General features: G+C 39.4%; 1 protein-coding gene across 1 annotated transcript; it reads left to right on the forward strand.

The window, feature by feature from the left end:
* The first annotated feature begins 5,971 nt into the window (after positions 1–5,971).
* On the forward strand, positions 5,972–6,877 carry LOC135622912 (protein GOS9-like). The gene is made up of 3 exons (XM_065125245.1): positions 5,972–6,152; positions 6,244–6,432; positions 6,503–6,877. The coding sequence occupies exons 1-3, from the start codon at positions 6,150–6,152 to the stop codon at positions 6,734–6,736; spliced, it is 426 nt and encodes a 141-aa protein (XP_064981317.1). The 5' UTR covers positions 5,972–6,149; the 3' UTR covers positions 6,737–6,877.
* Positions 6,878–14,460: the final 7,583 nt, after the last annotated feature.

Below are 14,460 nucleotides of genomic sequence, written 5' to 3' on the forward strand. Positions count from 1 at the left end.
TTCTCAATATGTTGAGGGAGGCAGAGAGTACTATCAAGAAAGAGAAGCCAGTTCTCTACACTGGTGAGACCAAAAAGAAAAGGAAAGCAGAAAGGTCCCTTAAGAAGGGAAAGGGCAAGGGAAAACCAGGTAAAGCAAAGGTTGCTAAGAAAGACCCAGAAAAGGACAAAGGCCAATGCTTCCACTATGGTAAAGATGGGCACTGGAAGAGAAACTGCAAAGAGTACCTTGCAGAAAAGGCGAAACAAAAGCTTGATGAAGCTTCAGGTACATTCATGATCAGTCTTAATTTGTCAGACTCTTATGATAACATATATGTATTGGATACCGGTAGTGCTTATCATATATGCAATTCGTTGCAGGTTCTGGCAAGGCCTAGGAGACTAGAGAGAGGTGAGATGGACCTCAAGATGGGTAATTGAGCAAAATTTGCTGTAGTAGCTGTTGGCGAGGTCACCCTACATCTGCCTAGTGGAGCTTTTATTGTATTAGATGCATGTTATTTTGTTCCTTCTATTATCAAAAACATTATCTCTATTTCATGTTTAACAGTTAGTGGATATAAATTTGTTTTTGAGAACAATGGTTGTTCGATATTATTAGATGATAAGATCATCACGAAAGGAACATTGCATAATGGTTTATTTATGTTAGACACCACTCCACATATCATGAATGTAAATGTGTCCAAAAGGAAACGAGATGAGTTGAATAGTGCATACCTGTGGCATTGTAGGCTAGGTCACATCCATGAAAGAAGGATTCAAAAGTTGCTAAATGATGGATATCTAGATCCATTCGACTATGTGTCATATGCAACTTGTGACCCCTGCATTCGTGGAAAACTGACAAACTCTCCATTTAATGGAACTGGAGAGAGAGCCACTGAGTTGTTGGAACTGATACATAGTGATGTATGTGGACCCATGTCAACTCATGCCATTGGAGGTTACTCCTACTTCATTACATTTACTGATGATTTCTCAAGGTATATATATGTGTGTACTTAATGAAGTACAAGTATGAGGCTTTTGAGAAATTCAGAGAGTATAAGAATGAGGTGGAGAACAAGACTGGAAAGAGTATCAAAACTCTTCGATCAGATCGAGGAGGTGAGTACTTAAGTACAGAGTTCACTCAGTTCCTCAAGGACCATAGGATATTATCCCAATGGACACCTCCTTATACACCTCAGCTCAATTGTGTCTCTGAAAGGAGAAATCGTACATTATTAGATATGGTACGGTCCATGATGAGTTTCGCTGACCTACCCATCTCATTCTGGGGATATGCCCTAGAAACCACAGCTTACCTTCTGAACAGAGTTCCAACTAAGTCGGTAGTGTCTACACTATATGAGATATGGAAAGGGAAGAAGCCTGATCTTAAGGTTGTTAAGATTTGGGGCTACCCTGCCCATGTTAAAAGACACAACCCCGATAAGTTAGAATCAAGGACAAAGCGATATAAATTTGTGGGATACCCCAAGGAAACTTGTGGGTATTATTTCTATCATCTGGAGGACCAAAAGGTCTTTGTAGCTAAGAGAGCAGTGTTCCTTGAGAAGGAACACATTCTTGGCGGAGACAGTGGGAGAATGATAGAATTGAGCGAGGTTGGAGAACCAAGCTCAAGCACTACTCTACAGCCCGAGTCTGTTCAGGTACCTAATACACAAGTTTTAACTTTACGCAGGTCTGATAGAGTATCCCATCCTCCTGAGAGATATGTGGGACATATTAGAGGAGAGGATGTAGAGGATATTGATCCTCAGACCTACGAGGAGGCTGTTATGAGTATAGACTCCGGGAAGTGGCAAGAAGCTATGAATTCTGAGATGGATTCTATGTACTCCAATAAGGTTTGGAACCTAGTTTATGCGCCCGAAGGTATTGTACTCATCGGTTGCAAGTGGATCTTTAAGAAAAAGATCGGAGTAGATGGAAAGGTAGAGACCTATAAAGCAAGGCTAGTGGCTAAGGGGTATCGTCAAAGGCAAGGTGTTGACTATGACGAAACCTTCTCACCCATAGCAATGCTAAAATCCATCAGAATTCTATTGGCTATTGCATCACACTATGATTATGAGATCTGGAAGATGGATGTGAAAACCACATTCCTCAATGGATACCTCGAGGAGGAGGTATATATAATGCAACCCGAGGGATTCATGTCCAAGAACTGCCCAGATAAGGTGTGTAGGTTGCTTAGATCCATTTATGGATTAATGCAAGCTTCCCGAAGTTGGAACATAAGATTTGATGAGGCAATAAGATCTTATGACTTCGTTAAGAACGAAGATGAGCCTTGTGTATATAGAAAGGTAAGTGGGAGCGCTATCACCTTTTTGGTATTATATGTGGATGACATCCTGATCATTGGGAATGACGTAGGAATGCTATCCACAGTAAATGCTTGGTTATCTAGACACTTCTCCATGAAGGACTTAGGGGAAGCATCCTATATTTTGGGGATTAGAATCTATAGAGATAGATCCAAGAGGATGCTTGGCTTGTCCCAATCCAGGTATATAGAAACCATTGTCAAAAGGTTTGGCATGAAAAATTCCAAGAGAGGTTTCATACCGTTGACATATGGGATATCGCTTTCTACGAGTATGTCCCCAAAGACTCCAGAAGAAAGGGCGAACATGGATATGATACCTTATGCCTCAGCAATAGGGTCTATCATGTATGCCATGCTATGTACTAGGCCTGATATAGCGCATGCTCTAAGTGTCACGAGCAGGTATCAGGCGGATCCAGGCTTGGAGCACTGGAAAGCAGTAAAGTGTATCCTTAAGTACTTAAGAAGGACTAAGGATCTTTTACTAGTATATAGAGGTAATAGCCTTAAGGTTGAAGGCTACACTGACTCAAGTTTTCAGTCTGATGACGATGATAGTAAGTCGAATTCAGGGTATGTGTACACCCTGAATGGAGGAGCAGTGTGCTGGAAGAGTTCCAAGCAAGATACTACTGCTGACTCGACCACAGAGGCGGAGTACATTGCTGCATCAGATGCAGCAAAGGAGGGAGTCTGGTTGAAGAAATTCATCACAGATTTGGGAGTCGTGTCGGGTAGCGAGGAGCCGATCTCCCTATATTGCAACAACAATGGGGCAATTGCTCAAGTAAAGGAACCTAGGTCTCATCAGAAATCTAAGCACGTTCTAAGGAGGTTCCACCTTATTAGAGAGATCGTAACCCGAGGAGATGTAGTAGTGGAAAGAGTTCCATCCGAAGATAACATTGCAGATCCACTGACAAAACCGTTGTCTCAGATTTGTTTTGAGCGTCACAGGGGTCTGATGGGGATCAGACACATAGGTGATTGGCTTTAGGTCAAGTGGGAGATTGCTAGTCATACGTGCCCAGCAAGCCAATCACATGAGTGATGGCACGTGTGACTTGATACAGAATCTTTTTGCTTATTATATTTTGGCGTATATCACTTTATAACCATTGCATAAATGCATACATATATTGTGATGTCCTTGAATTTGTGCAATGAGAATCGGATCGTGATGAGATCACGATAGTGAGATTGATTCACCTTTAAACACATATCCTAAATAATCCCGGTCATAGGTTACTCGAGAGGGATATCGTGATAACCGGACAGACTGGTGTGCTGTATACCCGTCCATATGATGGATGCAGCTGGTCTCATAGCTGCTTGTGTAGGGACACTAGGGATACAGTACAGGTGCTCATTGGAGAATGAGTTTACTGATTGATCCGCTTACGAAATGTTGGATGGTTGATGATGCCTTATTGTCAGATAACGATTTCGTAGTCCTAGTGGTGTATCTGGTCCTTAGACTTGAGACACCAAGGATGTCCTGTATGAGTGCTCCACTCTTTGATACCAGACTTATAGGTTTTGCTGTCCCAGATCTAGTACAACTGGTCATTGAGAGTGGTAGTCAACCTTACGAGGGCTATTGAGTGTCGATAGAGGATCATCCACTCTCGGCGTCATGAGAGGAATATCCCATGTGTTCTTGCTCAGACAAATCTCTGGCCAGGGTCATTCGGGTTGAAGGAGAAAGAGTTCTCCGGGAAAATCTGATTAGAGCGAGACTCGAGTAGAAACCGTATGGGTCTGACAACACCATGCTCGATATACGGTCTATAGGATATTAGATGGATGAGGGACTACAGGTACACGGTAACTGAGGACAGACAGGTCTAATGGATTAGATTCCCCTGTATCGTTTGGGGACTACGGCATAGTGGCCTAGTACGTCCGTAGTCGATGAGTTGAGTGAATTATTACAAAGATAATAATTCACTGAGTTAGAAGGAGTTCTGACATGTATGACTCACGGCCAGCTCGATATTGGGCCTAGAGGGTCACACACATATGGTAGGCATTGCGATGAGTAGAGGTTTAGATATGAGATATCCGACGGAGCCCTTGTCTTATTGGATGCAGATCCAATACCCACTAGGGGAGGACCCATTAGAGTTTGACAGGAGACCTCTATAAATAGGAGGAATTCAGAGCCCCATAGGCTAGAGAGCTCTTGCTTGCCTTTCCTATTCTCCTCTCCCTCTCCACCTCAAAATAGGCCTGGAGTTTTGAGGAGCGTCGTCACAACCCTATTGTGTGGATCACCACTAGAGAGGATGACGCTTGACCTCCTTCACCCTCTCCTAAAGATCTGCAAGGAAAGAGGGATATACGATCTCCCTAGGTAACACAATCTACTCTATACGCAGTTTCATGTTTCGCGGATTTTTTGCGTACCAATCTTCGCACGACGACGAACATCTCTTTGGGAATCGGGGATTTTGTTTTCTTGATCTTCCGTTGCGCATGTGATGTCGCCCCCTAAGATTTCCAACAGCCGCTTCCTTGCACAAAAGACCCTCGTCGGGTTATTACCAACTATGGCCCCTTGACAAGTAAGTTAGTGTGGGGTTCTCTCTTTTTTTGTCCTCCTCCTTGCCAGATGCCGACCAGGGGTTTTTATACTACTGTACGAGAGTTGGTCGTATGCAGGTTTTTGGTGTGGTGGCCGGTACTCAAGGGGTGAGGATGTGCCTTGGCGAGGCGTCGACCCGAGACGCGCGGAACGACGTCATGCGGTGTCGTCCCGAGCTTTCTAGGATAGGATGTACCGGGGCATGCCTCGGTACGGATCCTAGCTTGGCACGTGGGAGTGCTTTGCTTACTGACCTGACGGTGGCGTGGCGTGGTGTTGGTGGCGACGTGACTAGGGCCCAAAATAACATCGTTAGAGAGGAGGATAGTTGACCTCCTTCATTCTCTTCCATAAATATGTAGGAATTCAGGGATATACGATTTCCCTAGATAACACAATCTCCTTTGTACGCGCGGTTTTCTATTTTACGAGTTTTTACATGCCAAGCTTCGCAAGATGACGAACACCTTTTAGAAAATTTGAGATTTTTATTTTCTATTTTTCCACTGCATATGTGATGTCGCCCTTAGATTTCCCTATGGTCGTGTCATATTGATACTTATACATAAGAACTTTTTGAGATGATATATTACCTTGGATTCCTTGTTACGAGATCATTTGTGGCTTACAAAATTCATCTTTGTATTATGAATTGTCCATCAAGTATTTTTAATTTATTTTTTATAAATTCTTAAAAGATCCTAGAACGTTAATCCCTTTGGATCAATATATAAAAGTGACATACGACTTAGTAAAAATCAAATAAAATTAAATATAAATATATATTTATGAAGAATAAAATAAAATTTTGTATTACTTAATCATATCTTACAGATCTACGATCTGCACCATCAAACCCAAAAATAAAAGGGGCATATCTCTCCAACGTAGCCGAAGTATTGAACTCTCAAGTCTCCCCAACACGTTTCCATGTGTCGACCGCCACGCCATATCCTTATCCGCTCCTCTTTAATTATTGACCACACCACCATCCGTGATCGTCGCCAGTCACGTCTTCGTCGTCGAGATGCTCTACACGACCCTCATCACGTGATACACGCTTTCCTCGAGGAAGCCACGGACGAGGGGGTGAGCGGTACACCTCCATTCCACCCCGACATCAGAGCCATGGCGATCCGCTATAAGTAGCCTCTCTCCCTCTTCCCCAACATCATCTTCTGCAGAAGAAAGGGAGGAGTTTGGTGCACACAACACGATGGTGAGAGGCTCTCTATACACACATAGTTTTCTGTCTGTGGAACAGTTTGGTTACCTCCGTGCGTTGTGTGTTGACGTCGATGGTGATGCAGAACGGAGCGATCAAGGTGGGAGCATGGGGAGGGAACGGAGGGTCGGCCTTCGACATGGGACCTGCTTATCGTATCATCAGCGTCAAGATTTTTTCCGGAGACGTGGTCGACGGCGTGGACGTCACCTTCACTTACTACGGGAAGACGGAGACCCGACACTTCGGTGGCAGCGGTGGTACTCCCCACGAGGTTTGCATCACTACCAATCTCAAAGCTCATAGCTGACTGCAGATTAATAATGGCTTCTACTTGGATGCAGATTGTTCTGCAGGAAGGCGAGTATCTGGTGGGAATGGCGGGAGAATTTGGTAACTACCATGGAGTGGTGGTGGTGGGGAAGCTTGGCTTCAGCACCAACAAGAAATCCTACGGACCTTTCGGCAACACGGGAGGGACTCCCTTCTCCCTTCCTATAGCAGCAGGCAAGATCTCTGGCTTCTTCGGCCGTGGCGGCGATTTTCTTGACGCCATTGGGGTCTACTTGGAGCCATAATTGGACACTGCAGTCAATCACAAGAGTTGCTATGTGCTACTTTGAGTGATGAGATGAAGAATGTCTGCAATAAATGGATTGGTGTTTGCCATCCCCAGCTGTTGTTGCTTGGAATAATAATGATATGGTGTGTTAATATCAGAGCAATTGCATCACTGATTGGTTTGAGACTTTAGCCTTTAGGATCGCATAAATATATAAACGAAAATAAATTAATTTGATGTAGATAGTGATTGGAGCAATATTTTTTGGGTTTGTCAATTGACTTCGCAGCAGTGTTATATGAGCACTCAAAGATTTTTTGGCGTAATTGACTTGCCTTAGACCCTTAGTCATGCGATTACTCACAACCAATAAAATTAATTTTTATATTTTATATTATCTATCTAGTGTTTTTATCTAAATGTTTATTTGTGAGATCTCGAGTTTAGTACTTTTACTAATCCGTTTTCTATTTTATAGATCCTTAGAAGAATACGATGAGGCTAATCCTTTTCGGATGAACACACAAAGGTGCTCCACAATCTAGATAAAATCAACTAAATCTGTAAATCTCTAATTACACATGTAACCATAAATCTAGGAAAGAAGAATAAATCAACATAAATGAGATGAGAATATATCTCTAAAAAGAATCCTTGACTATTAAAAGGGGAATCCATTGGATCAAATAATTATTTAATCCTTACATAAAAGGTGGGTAGTATTGATCTTTCAATCTAGAATTGCTAGATGTTCTCATTACATAAAAAGTAAAAGAAAATTAGGATCCCATTAGCAAATCAGCACCGTTTTAAAAAGTACAGTTTGTGGGCAAAGAACCAAAGGTCGTACAAGCAGATGAACAAAACGATATTGGGACTCTGAGTTTTGTGGTCCAACATGCAATAATTCATCATTGATTTCATAAAAGTTATGCTTCACCTCTAAGGAGGAAACGGACATGCTATCACTTTCGTCTAGAGTAGAGGAATCACAACAGGAAATGCCAAGCCATGAAAAATATAGTAGAAAATATTTTCTTTAGAGTCGATTGGAGATTTACTCGAGTCTGAATAGCACTGGTATTCAGTTGTTCGGAGATTTGAAACATACAAAGTTGCAGATTATTTCTATCATAGAATGGAAATATTGTGGAGCTCAGTTGTTCATCAAATTTGTGCTCATCGTCCTAGTTTAAATTTGATGTTAGATAGATTAAAAAAAGAGAATTAATCACCGATAAAGTTGGTGGAAGTGGCATTAAATTTATACAATTAAAGTGAAACATTGAAGTCTAAACGTACGATCTTATCTTTGCATTGATCATCTTATTTTGGGATGCTCTAATGGTGAGGAAAGAGGAAAAGTAAAGGGTGTGAGCTATCGATGAATTCACTTTATATTATGTTTGTAAAAGGTGTAAAATATAATATTATATTCATGAAAAGTATGAACACTTTTTTTTTTAATGTTATTAAGTAATAAAGTAAATTTTATTAAGAAAGAAGAGAAGAATAAAAATTATGTTTTACTAATGACTTATAATAATTCGAAAGAAAATTGATTTATGATATAGTATCTAGATACAAGAGCTTTAAATTATATAAGTTACGTTAAAGAATGATTTTTGAACTAAATATACGTTATTTCATTAACATTATATTTGGTGATCTATCTCAAATACTAGTAAGAGGGTAAAATTTTTCTTAAACTTAACAATGACAAAGAATTATATATTTTAGATGTTTATAATGTTCCTAATATGAAAAATAATATTAGGAGCTTGGAATAATTATTTAAAAAAGGTTATGATATTTAGATGAAAGATATGACTCTTTCAATTCCTAATAAGAATTGAATAAGAATAAAATATTAATTTTACATGTGAAAAAAAAAGAAGAGTGTTTCCTCTATATTTTTATATTTTTTGATCAGTCAAATTATTTTAAAACTTATATTAACGATAATTTTATATTATGACATCTTAGATATGTTGAATTAAATTTTAAGACTTCAAAACTACTTCTAGAGAAGTATAATATAGTAATAGGATTGCCAAGAATTGATCATCAATCGAAATTATATAAAGTGTGTGTCTTAGGCAAGCAATAAAGAAAACTTTTTAAATTAAAAAGAACAAAAAGATCATGTCATCGACTAGAGAAAGCTAGTATTTTCTTATCTTTGCTAATGATCACAGTGACAAAATTTAGGTTTACATGTTAAATGAAAATAAATAAGTTCTAAACAATTTTTTTTAAAAATAAGTATTTAGTTAAAAAAATAAAATAGTTGTAAGATTAAATATTTAAGAACAGATAATAGTGGTAAATATATATATCATATGAATTTATTTTTTTTATAAAAATAATAAAATTTTATATTAATTCACTATGTCATACACATCACAATAAAATGATATCTCAAACCGATAAAATAGGACTATACTTAATATAGTTCGATATATGTTAAAGGAGAATCTTAGAGATATACTATTGCTTGTATAGTTTATTTACTTAACAGATTTCCGATAATATGAATTAGTAATGTTACAAGAATTTTTTGAAGTACTATATTTACTAAGATACTAAAAGAGAAGCGAATAAAACTTGAGGATAAAAATCAAAATTGCATCTTGTTAGGTTATGCCAAAAATTTCAATGGTTATTTTTAGGATCGTGAAGACACTAAGAGGAGAGCAAGGGGGTGAATTAGTGCTATCAAAATAAAGTTCATATTAAAAATTTTTGATCAATAAAACCTATATCGGAAATGTGTTTAACTGAAAATGTGAGTAAGGGTAGTGAAAAAGAAAATAAGTAAGTAATGATAAGGCAAGACAAGAAGGATGCAAACTGATTTATAGTGGTTGGTCATCTCCTGATTCCTCTTCACTCGAGGCTATCGACTTTCATTACTAATCTTTGTTTCAATGTGAGAAGATCAACTACCCTTGATACAAACCTTCTCCTATTCACAAGCTTAGGAGAGAACCTTTATACCCCTCTTCTTCTTTTAACAAGCTTAGGAGAGAACATTTACACATCTATTTTACACAAGATATCACATCTCCTTAGTATAACCTCTACACTAAGGAGGAAGAGATTCAACCACTTTCCAAGAGAGTTTATAACACTTTTATGCTTAAGAATTTCTACTCATAAGCATAAGTTGAGTATTTATATACCCCAAATGACTTCAAAAATAAAGCTAAAAATTTAAATTCCCAAGTTTTTTGGGTATTAGTAGTACTACCGCCAGCGCCAAGCGGTAATATCGCCGAATAGAACCCATGAATCTGGGCTCTAGTGGTACCGTCGTCGGCCTAGGCGATACTACTGTCGTTAGGTGGTACCACCACCAATACTAGGCAGTACTACCGTCAGGATTCTTGAATAAGCACAAATAGTGCTTTCCTGCTCTAAGGTGGTACCACTGCTTAAGCCTGATAGTGTCATTGCCTAGTCCAATCTTAGGTCACTGAATTGGCCTTCCAACAGGCCCAATTTGACCCTGCTTCTAGCCCAAAGGGCTCATAATCAAGTTGACATTATTACGCCCCAAAACCAACTCAATTATACTCTAAATGACTTCGATTAAGACTTAACAACTCTAATTACAATTATGAAGACTTTTCTATTTTGTGGATTTTTGTGCACCAATCTTTGCACGACGATGAACATATCTTTGGGAAATGGGGATTTTGTTTTCTGTTCTTCCGATGCGCATGTGATGTCACCCCCCAAGACTTCCCAACATTTACGACCGAAGCCGAATATATATCAGCTAGTGCATGTTATGAATAAGTTGTATGGATGAAAAATACATTAGAAGATTATAAGATTCACCTCAAGAATATTCCCATAAAATATGATAACATAAGTGTAATATGTTTAACAAAAAATCCAATTCAATATTCTAGAATTAAATATATTGATATTAGACATCATTTTATAAGAGATCATGTTAATAACCATGATATATCTTTAGAGTTTATTTATACGAAACATCAATTAGTCGATATCTAAAAAAAACCTTTAAATAAAGAATAATTTTATTTTATTAAAAGAGAGTTAAGGATGTTAAATTGTCTGAATCCATGAATTTGTTGTATATCTTTTATGGACTTTCTTGATTTTTTAAATAAAACTTTCATTAAATTATTTCATTTCGTAAATAAGGCTATCATAAAATCTGGAATACCCAATCTACTTGGTATCAAATTTATTTCATACAAACTTAATGATTTTTGATACACTTAGTCCTGGAATTCATTGACAAATGCATCTCTCATGGATTTTACACTTGAATTTTTTTTACCATACTTGCATTGTTGAATTGTTCTTTTTTTGTTGATGACAAAGGGGGAGAAATGTGCCAAATTGATGACAAATTAGCATTATAAATGTCTTAGATAAATTCATAAATGTATTATATCATAAATGCTTGAATGTCTTACGAATGCTTGAAATATGATTGGTATCATCAAATACAAATACTTGAAAAATATCAAATATTTGCTTGAAACGTATCGTAATGTGGCATGATTACTTGCAAATATTTTATTCCTATTATCATGCTTAATTTTGTATCAAAATGATAAATATCTATCATTATGATGAAATATCGAAATTACCATGCTTTATTTCGTATTTACAATTGGAATCATGCCTCGAAACGATGAATTGTCATCTTTTATCGAGAATGATCGTTTTGCTAAATTTCATATTTAAAATTCGTATCATACTTGAAAATGGTGATTGTCTATCATTATTGGATTTGAAAATGGATGTCATGCCTGACATCATTTTTATAAATATGTGATATCGTATTTTGAGATGATAAATTATGATTGGTATGTTGATAAGTTTAAATGAATATAACTTATCGGGTTGATGCTTAAATTCAAAAGTGGCTTTTCTCAAGAATGGCATATAGATAGGGGGAGTTAAGGTTAATTTCATTATCAATTGATTGTCATCATTAAAAAGGGAGAGATTGTTGAATCTCGGATTTTGATGATGAAATCAATTAGTGAATTATTTAATTTAATCTATATGTTGAGATAAGTGTGTAAGATTAACTACGATAGCAGTAAGACATAAAGTTGATATTAGGACGGAGTAAAAAATCGAAGGATATGTCGAAGATTCAGACGATGTGCCGGAAGCTTGCCAGAAGCTCGTCGAGAGTTCGTCGGGAGCTCACCGAGAGTTCGTTGGGAGTTCGCCGAAAGTTCGTCGAAAATTCACTAAGAGAACAATTGACATATCGGACAAAGATTACTTAGTTAAATGTCTTAATTATCGTAGTTAGACCATAAGTTGAGTTAGGATTATGAGGTAATCTCACTAACTTAGTTAAGGGCCAACTCAGCCCTTAACATGGGCCAGTTGAACAATCCATTCAGCACCTGAAGTCAGGACCGGCGATGGCACCACTTGAGACTCAGTCTCCCAAGTAGTTGGGTAGTAGTACCATCGATAGTTTTTAATTTTCAGGCGGTGGTACTACTGCCAGAGATTAGCCTCCAAGAGCTTTGTCATGCGGTGGTACCGCTAGTATCTTAAAAATCCAGGATGGGACACTTTTTAGCTCCAATTTTAAAATCATTGGGGTCTATAAATACCCCACTCTTTTTTACATGAAAGGAAAAATAAAAGTGCAATCAAAGTGTGAAAAAATTCTAAGTGTTGGGGTGTTAAAAGTGTTGTAAAAATTAGTAGAGTCATCTTCCTCCCTCTTTTTAGTTTTATAATCATCCAAGAAGAGGTGTGAGGCTTATAAGAATTATTTACTAAACCCATGAAAAAAGAGAAAGCACTGTAAAGAGGTGGTTGGTCTTTGCCTATTGAAGGAACACTATTAGTAGACGCCGATAACCTCGACGGAGGAGGGATCAGAAGTGGATGTATGTTACAACGACCGAACCACTATAAATTCCAGTGTGCTCATTTTCATTCTGCCTTTTATTATTGTCATTACTTTCTAAGTTAATTGCTAGTTTATTTACTCTAAAGTCAAGCACTTTCCGAGATTGGTTTTCAATAAACGAATATTTTACAAAACCGATGATTTCTTTCGTTATACTAATTCACCCCCCCTCTTAGTGCCGACTCGATCCTAACAATTGGTATCAAAGCGAGGTTACTCTTTTGGTTTAAAACCCAAGAGAGATGACATTACCGGTAACTAAGAGGGTCATTTGTTGTCTAATCTATGTGTTGAGATAAGTGTGCAGGATTAACTACGATGAAAGTCAGACAAGCAGCAGGAGTTGCGCCGGAGTCAAGATCATGATCACATTGGGAGTTCGAGAGTTCGACGGAAGTTCGGACGGTCGTCGGAGGTTCTGCGAGAACAGATCCGAGAAGTCCGGAAGCTTGCCAAGCGAAGCTCGTCGGAACTCGCCAAGTGGATCGTCGCAAAATCCAGGAGTTTGCCGGAAGTCCGCAGAAGCATCACCGAGGGTTCATCGGATAATCGATGGAAGTTCGCCGGAAGAAGCGATTGACGTACCGAAGCAAAGCTGCAGAAATTGTCTTAGATTTAATCGTAGTTAGTACGTTGATTAAGTTAGAAATGGGAGGTGATCCCATTAGCTTAATCCTGGGGCAATTGAGCCCCTGAAGAACTCAGATTGGGTCGAATGGTTCAACCCATTCGGACCCAAGTTGCTGTGGGCGGTGCAACCGCCCCAGCCAAGAGGTGCAACGGCCCAGGCTGTTGAATCTCGTATTTTGATGATGAAACTACTTGATATATGTTTATGATTTAATCTGCGTTTTGAGTGACGCAGGATGCTTCGATCAGGATGAGACAATTAAAGCAGGAAAATCATGTTGTGCCGAAGGAACATGTCAGAAGATTGGACGTCGGGCCGGTGGATCGGTCGACGTATCAACAGAAGGCTTCGGGCCGTGAACTCGGGCATCGGGCCAAGAAGAGCGGGTATTGTGCCAAGGATATCGGAGTTGCGGAGTCAACTGGCCGATTGGGCAATAGGCTGCCGAAGAGGACGATGCGCCGAAGAATCGGACGAAGCGTCGAGGGACCAATGACATATCGGACAACTTGGTTAATTGCTTAGGATTAATTGTCTCGATCGAAGTTTTGTTTTGTTGTGCAGGATTAACTACGATGAGAGTAAGACAAGCAGCAGGTGTTGCGCCGGAGTCAAGATCATAATCACGTTGGGAGTTCGAGAGTTCGACGGAAGTTCGGACGGTCGTCGGAGGTTCAGCGAGAACAGATCCGAGAAGTCCAGAAGCTTGCCAAGCGAAGCTCGTCGGAACTCGCCAAGTGGATCGTCGCAAAGTCCAGGAGTATGCCGGATGTCCGCAGAAGGATCACCGAGGGTTTATCGGATGATCGACGGAAGTTCGCCGGAAACTCGCCGGAAGAAGCGATTAACGCATCGGAGCATAGCTGCAGAAGTTGTCTTAGAGTTAATCGTAGTTAGCACGATGATTAAGCTTGAAAATGGGAGGTGATCCCATTAGCTTAATCTTGGGGCAATTGGGCCCCTGAAAAGATTCAAATTGGGCCGAATGGAGCGAACCATTCGGACCCTGATTGCACCAGGCGGTGCAACCGCCTAGGCCAGGAGGTGCAACCGCTAGGGCTGCGAGACTGGGCGGTGCAACCGCCCCAGCCAGGCGGTGCAACCGCCCAGGCTATGTCTTCCAGCGGGACTGGGCGGTGCAACCGCCCCAGCCAAGAGGTGCAACCGCCCAGAGCTC

This window comes from Musa acuminata, chromosome BXJ2-9 (assembly GCF_036884655.1).
Source record: "Musa acuminata AAA Group cultivar baxijiao chromosome BXJ2-9, Cavendish_Baxijiao_AAA, whole genome shotgun sequence".
In the NCBI taxonomy this organism is placed as follows: Eukaryota; Viridiplantae; Streptophyta; class Magnoliopsida; order Zingiberales; family Musaceae; genus Musa; species Musa acuminata.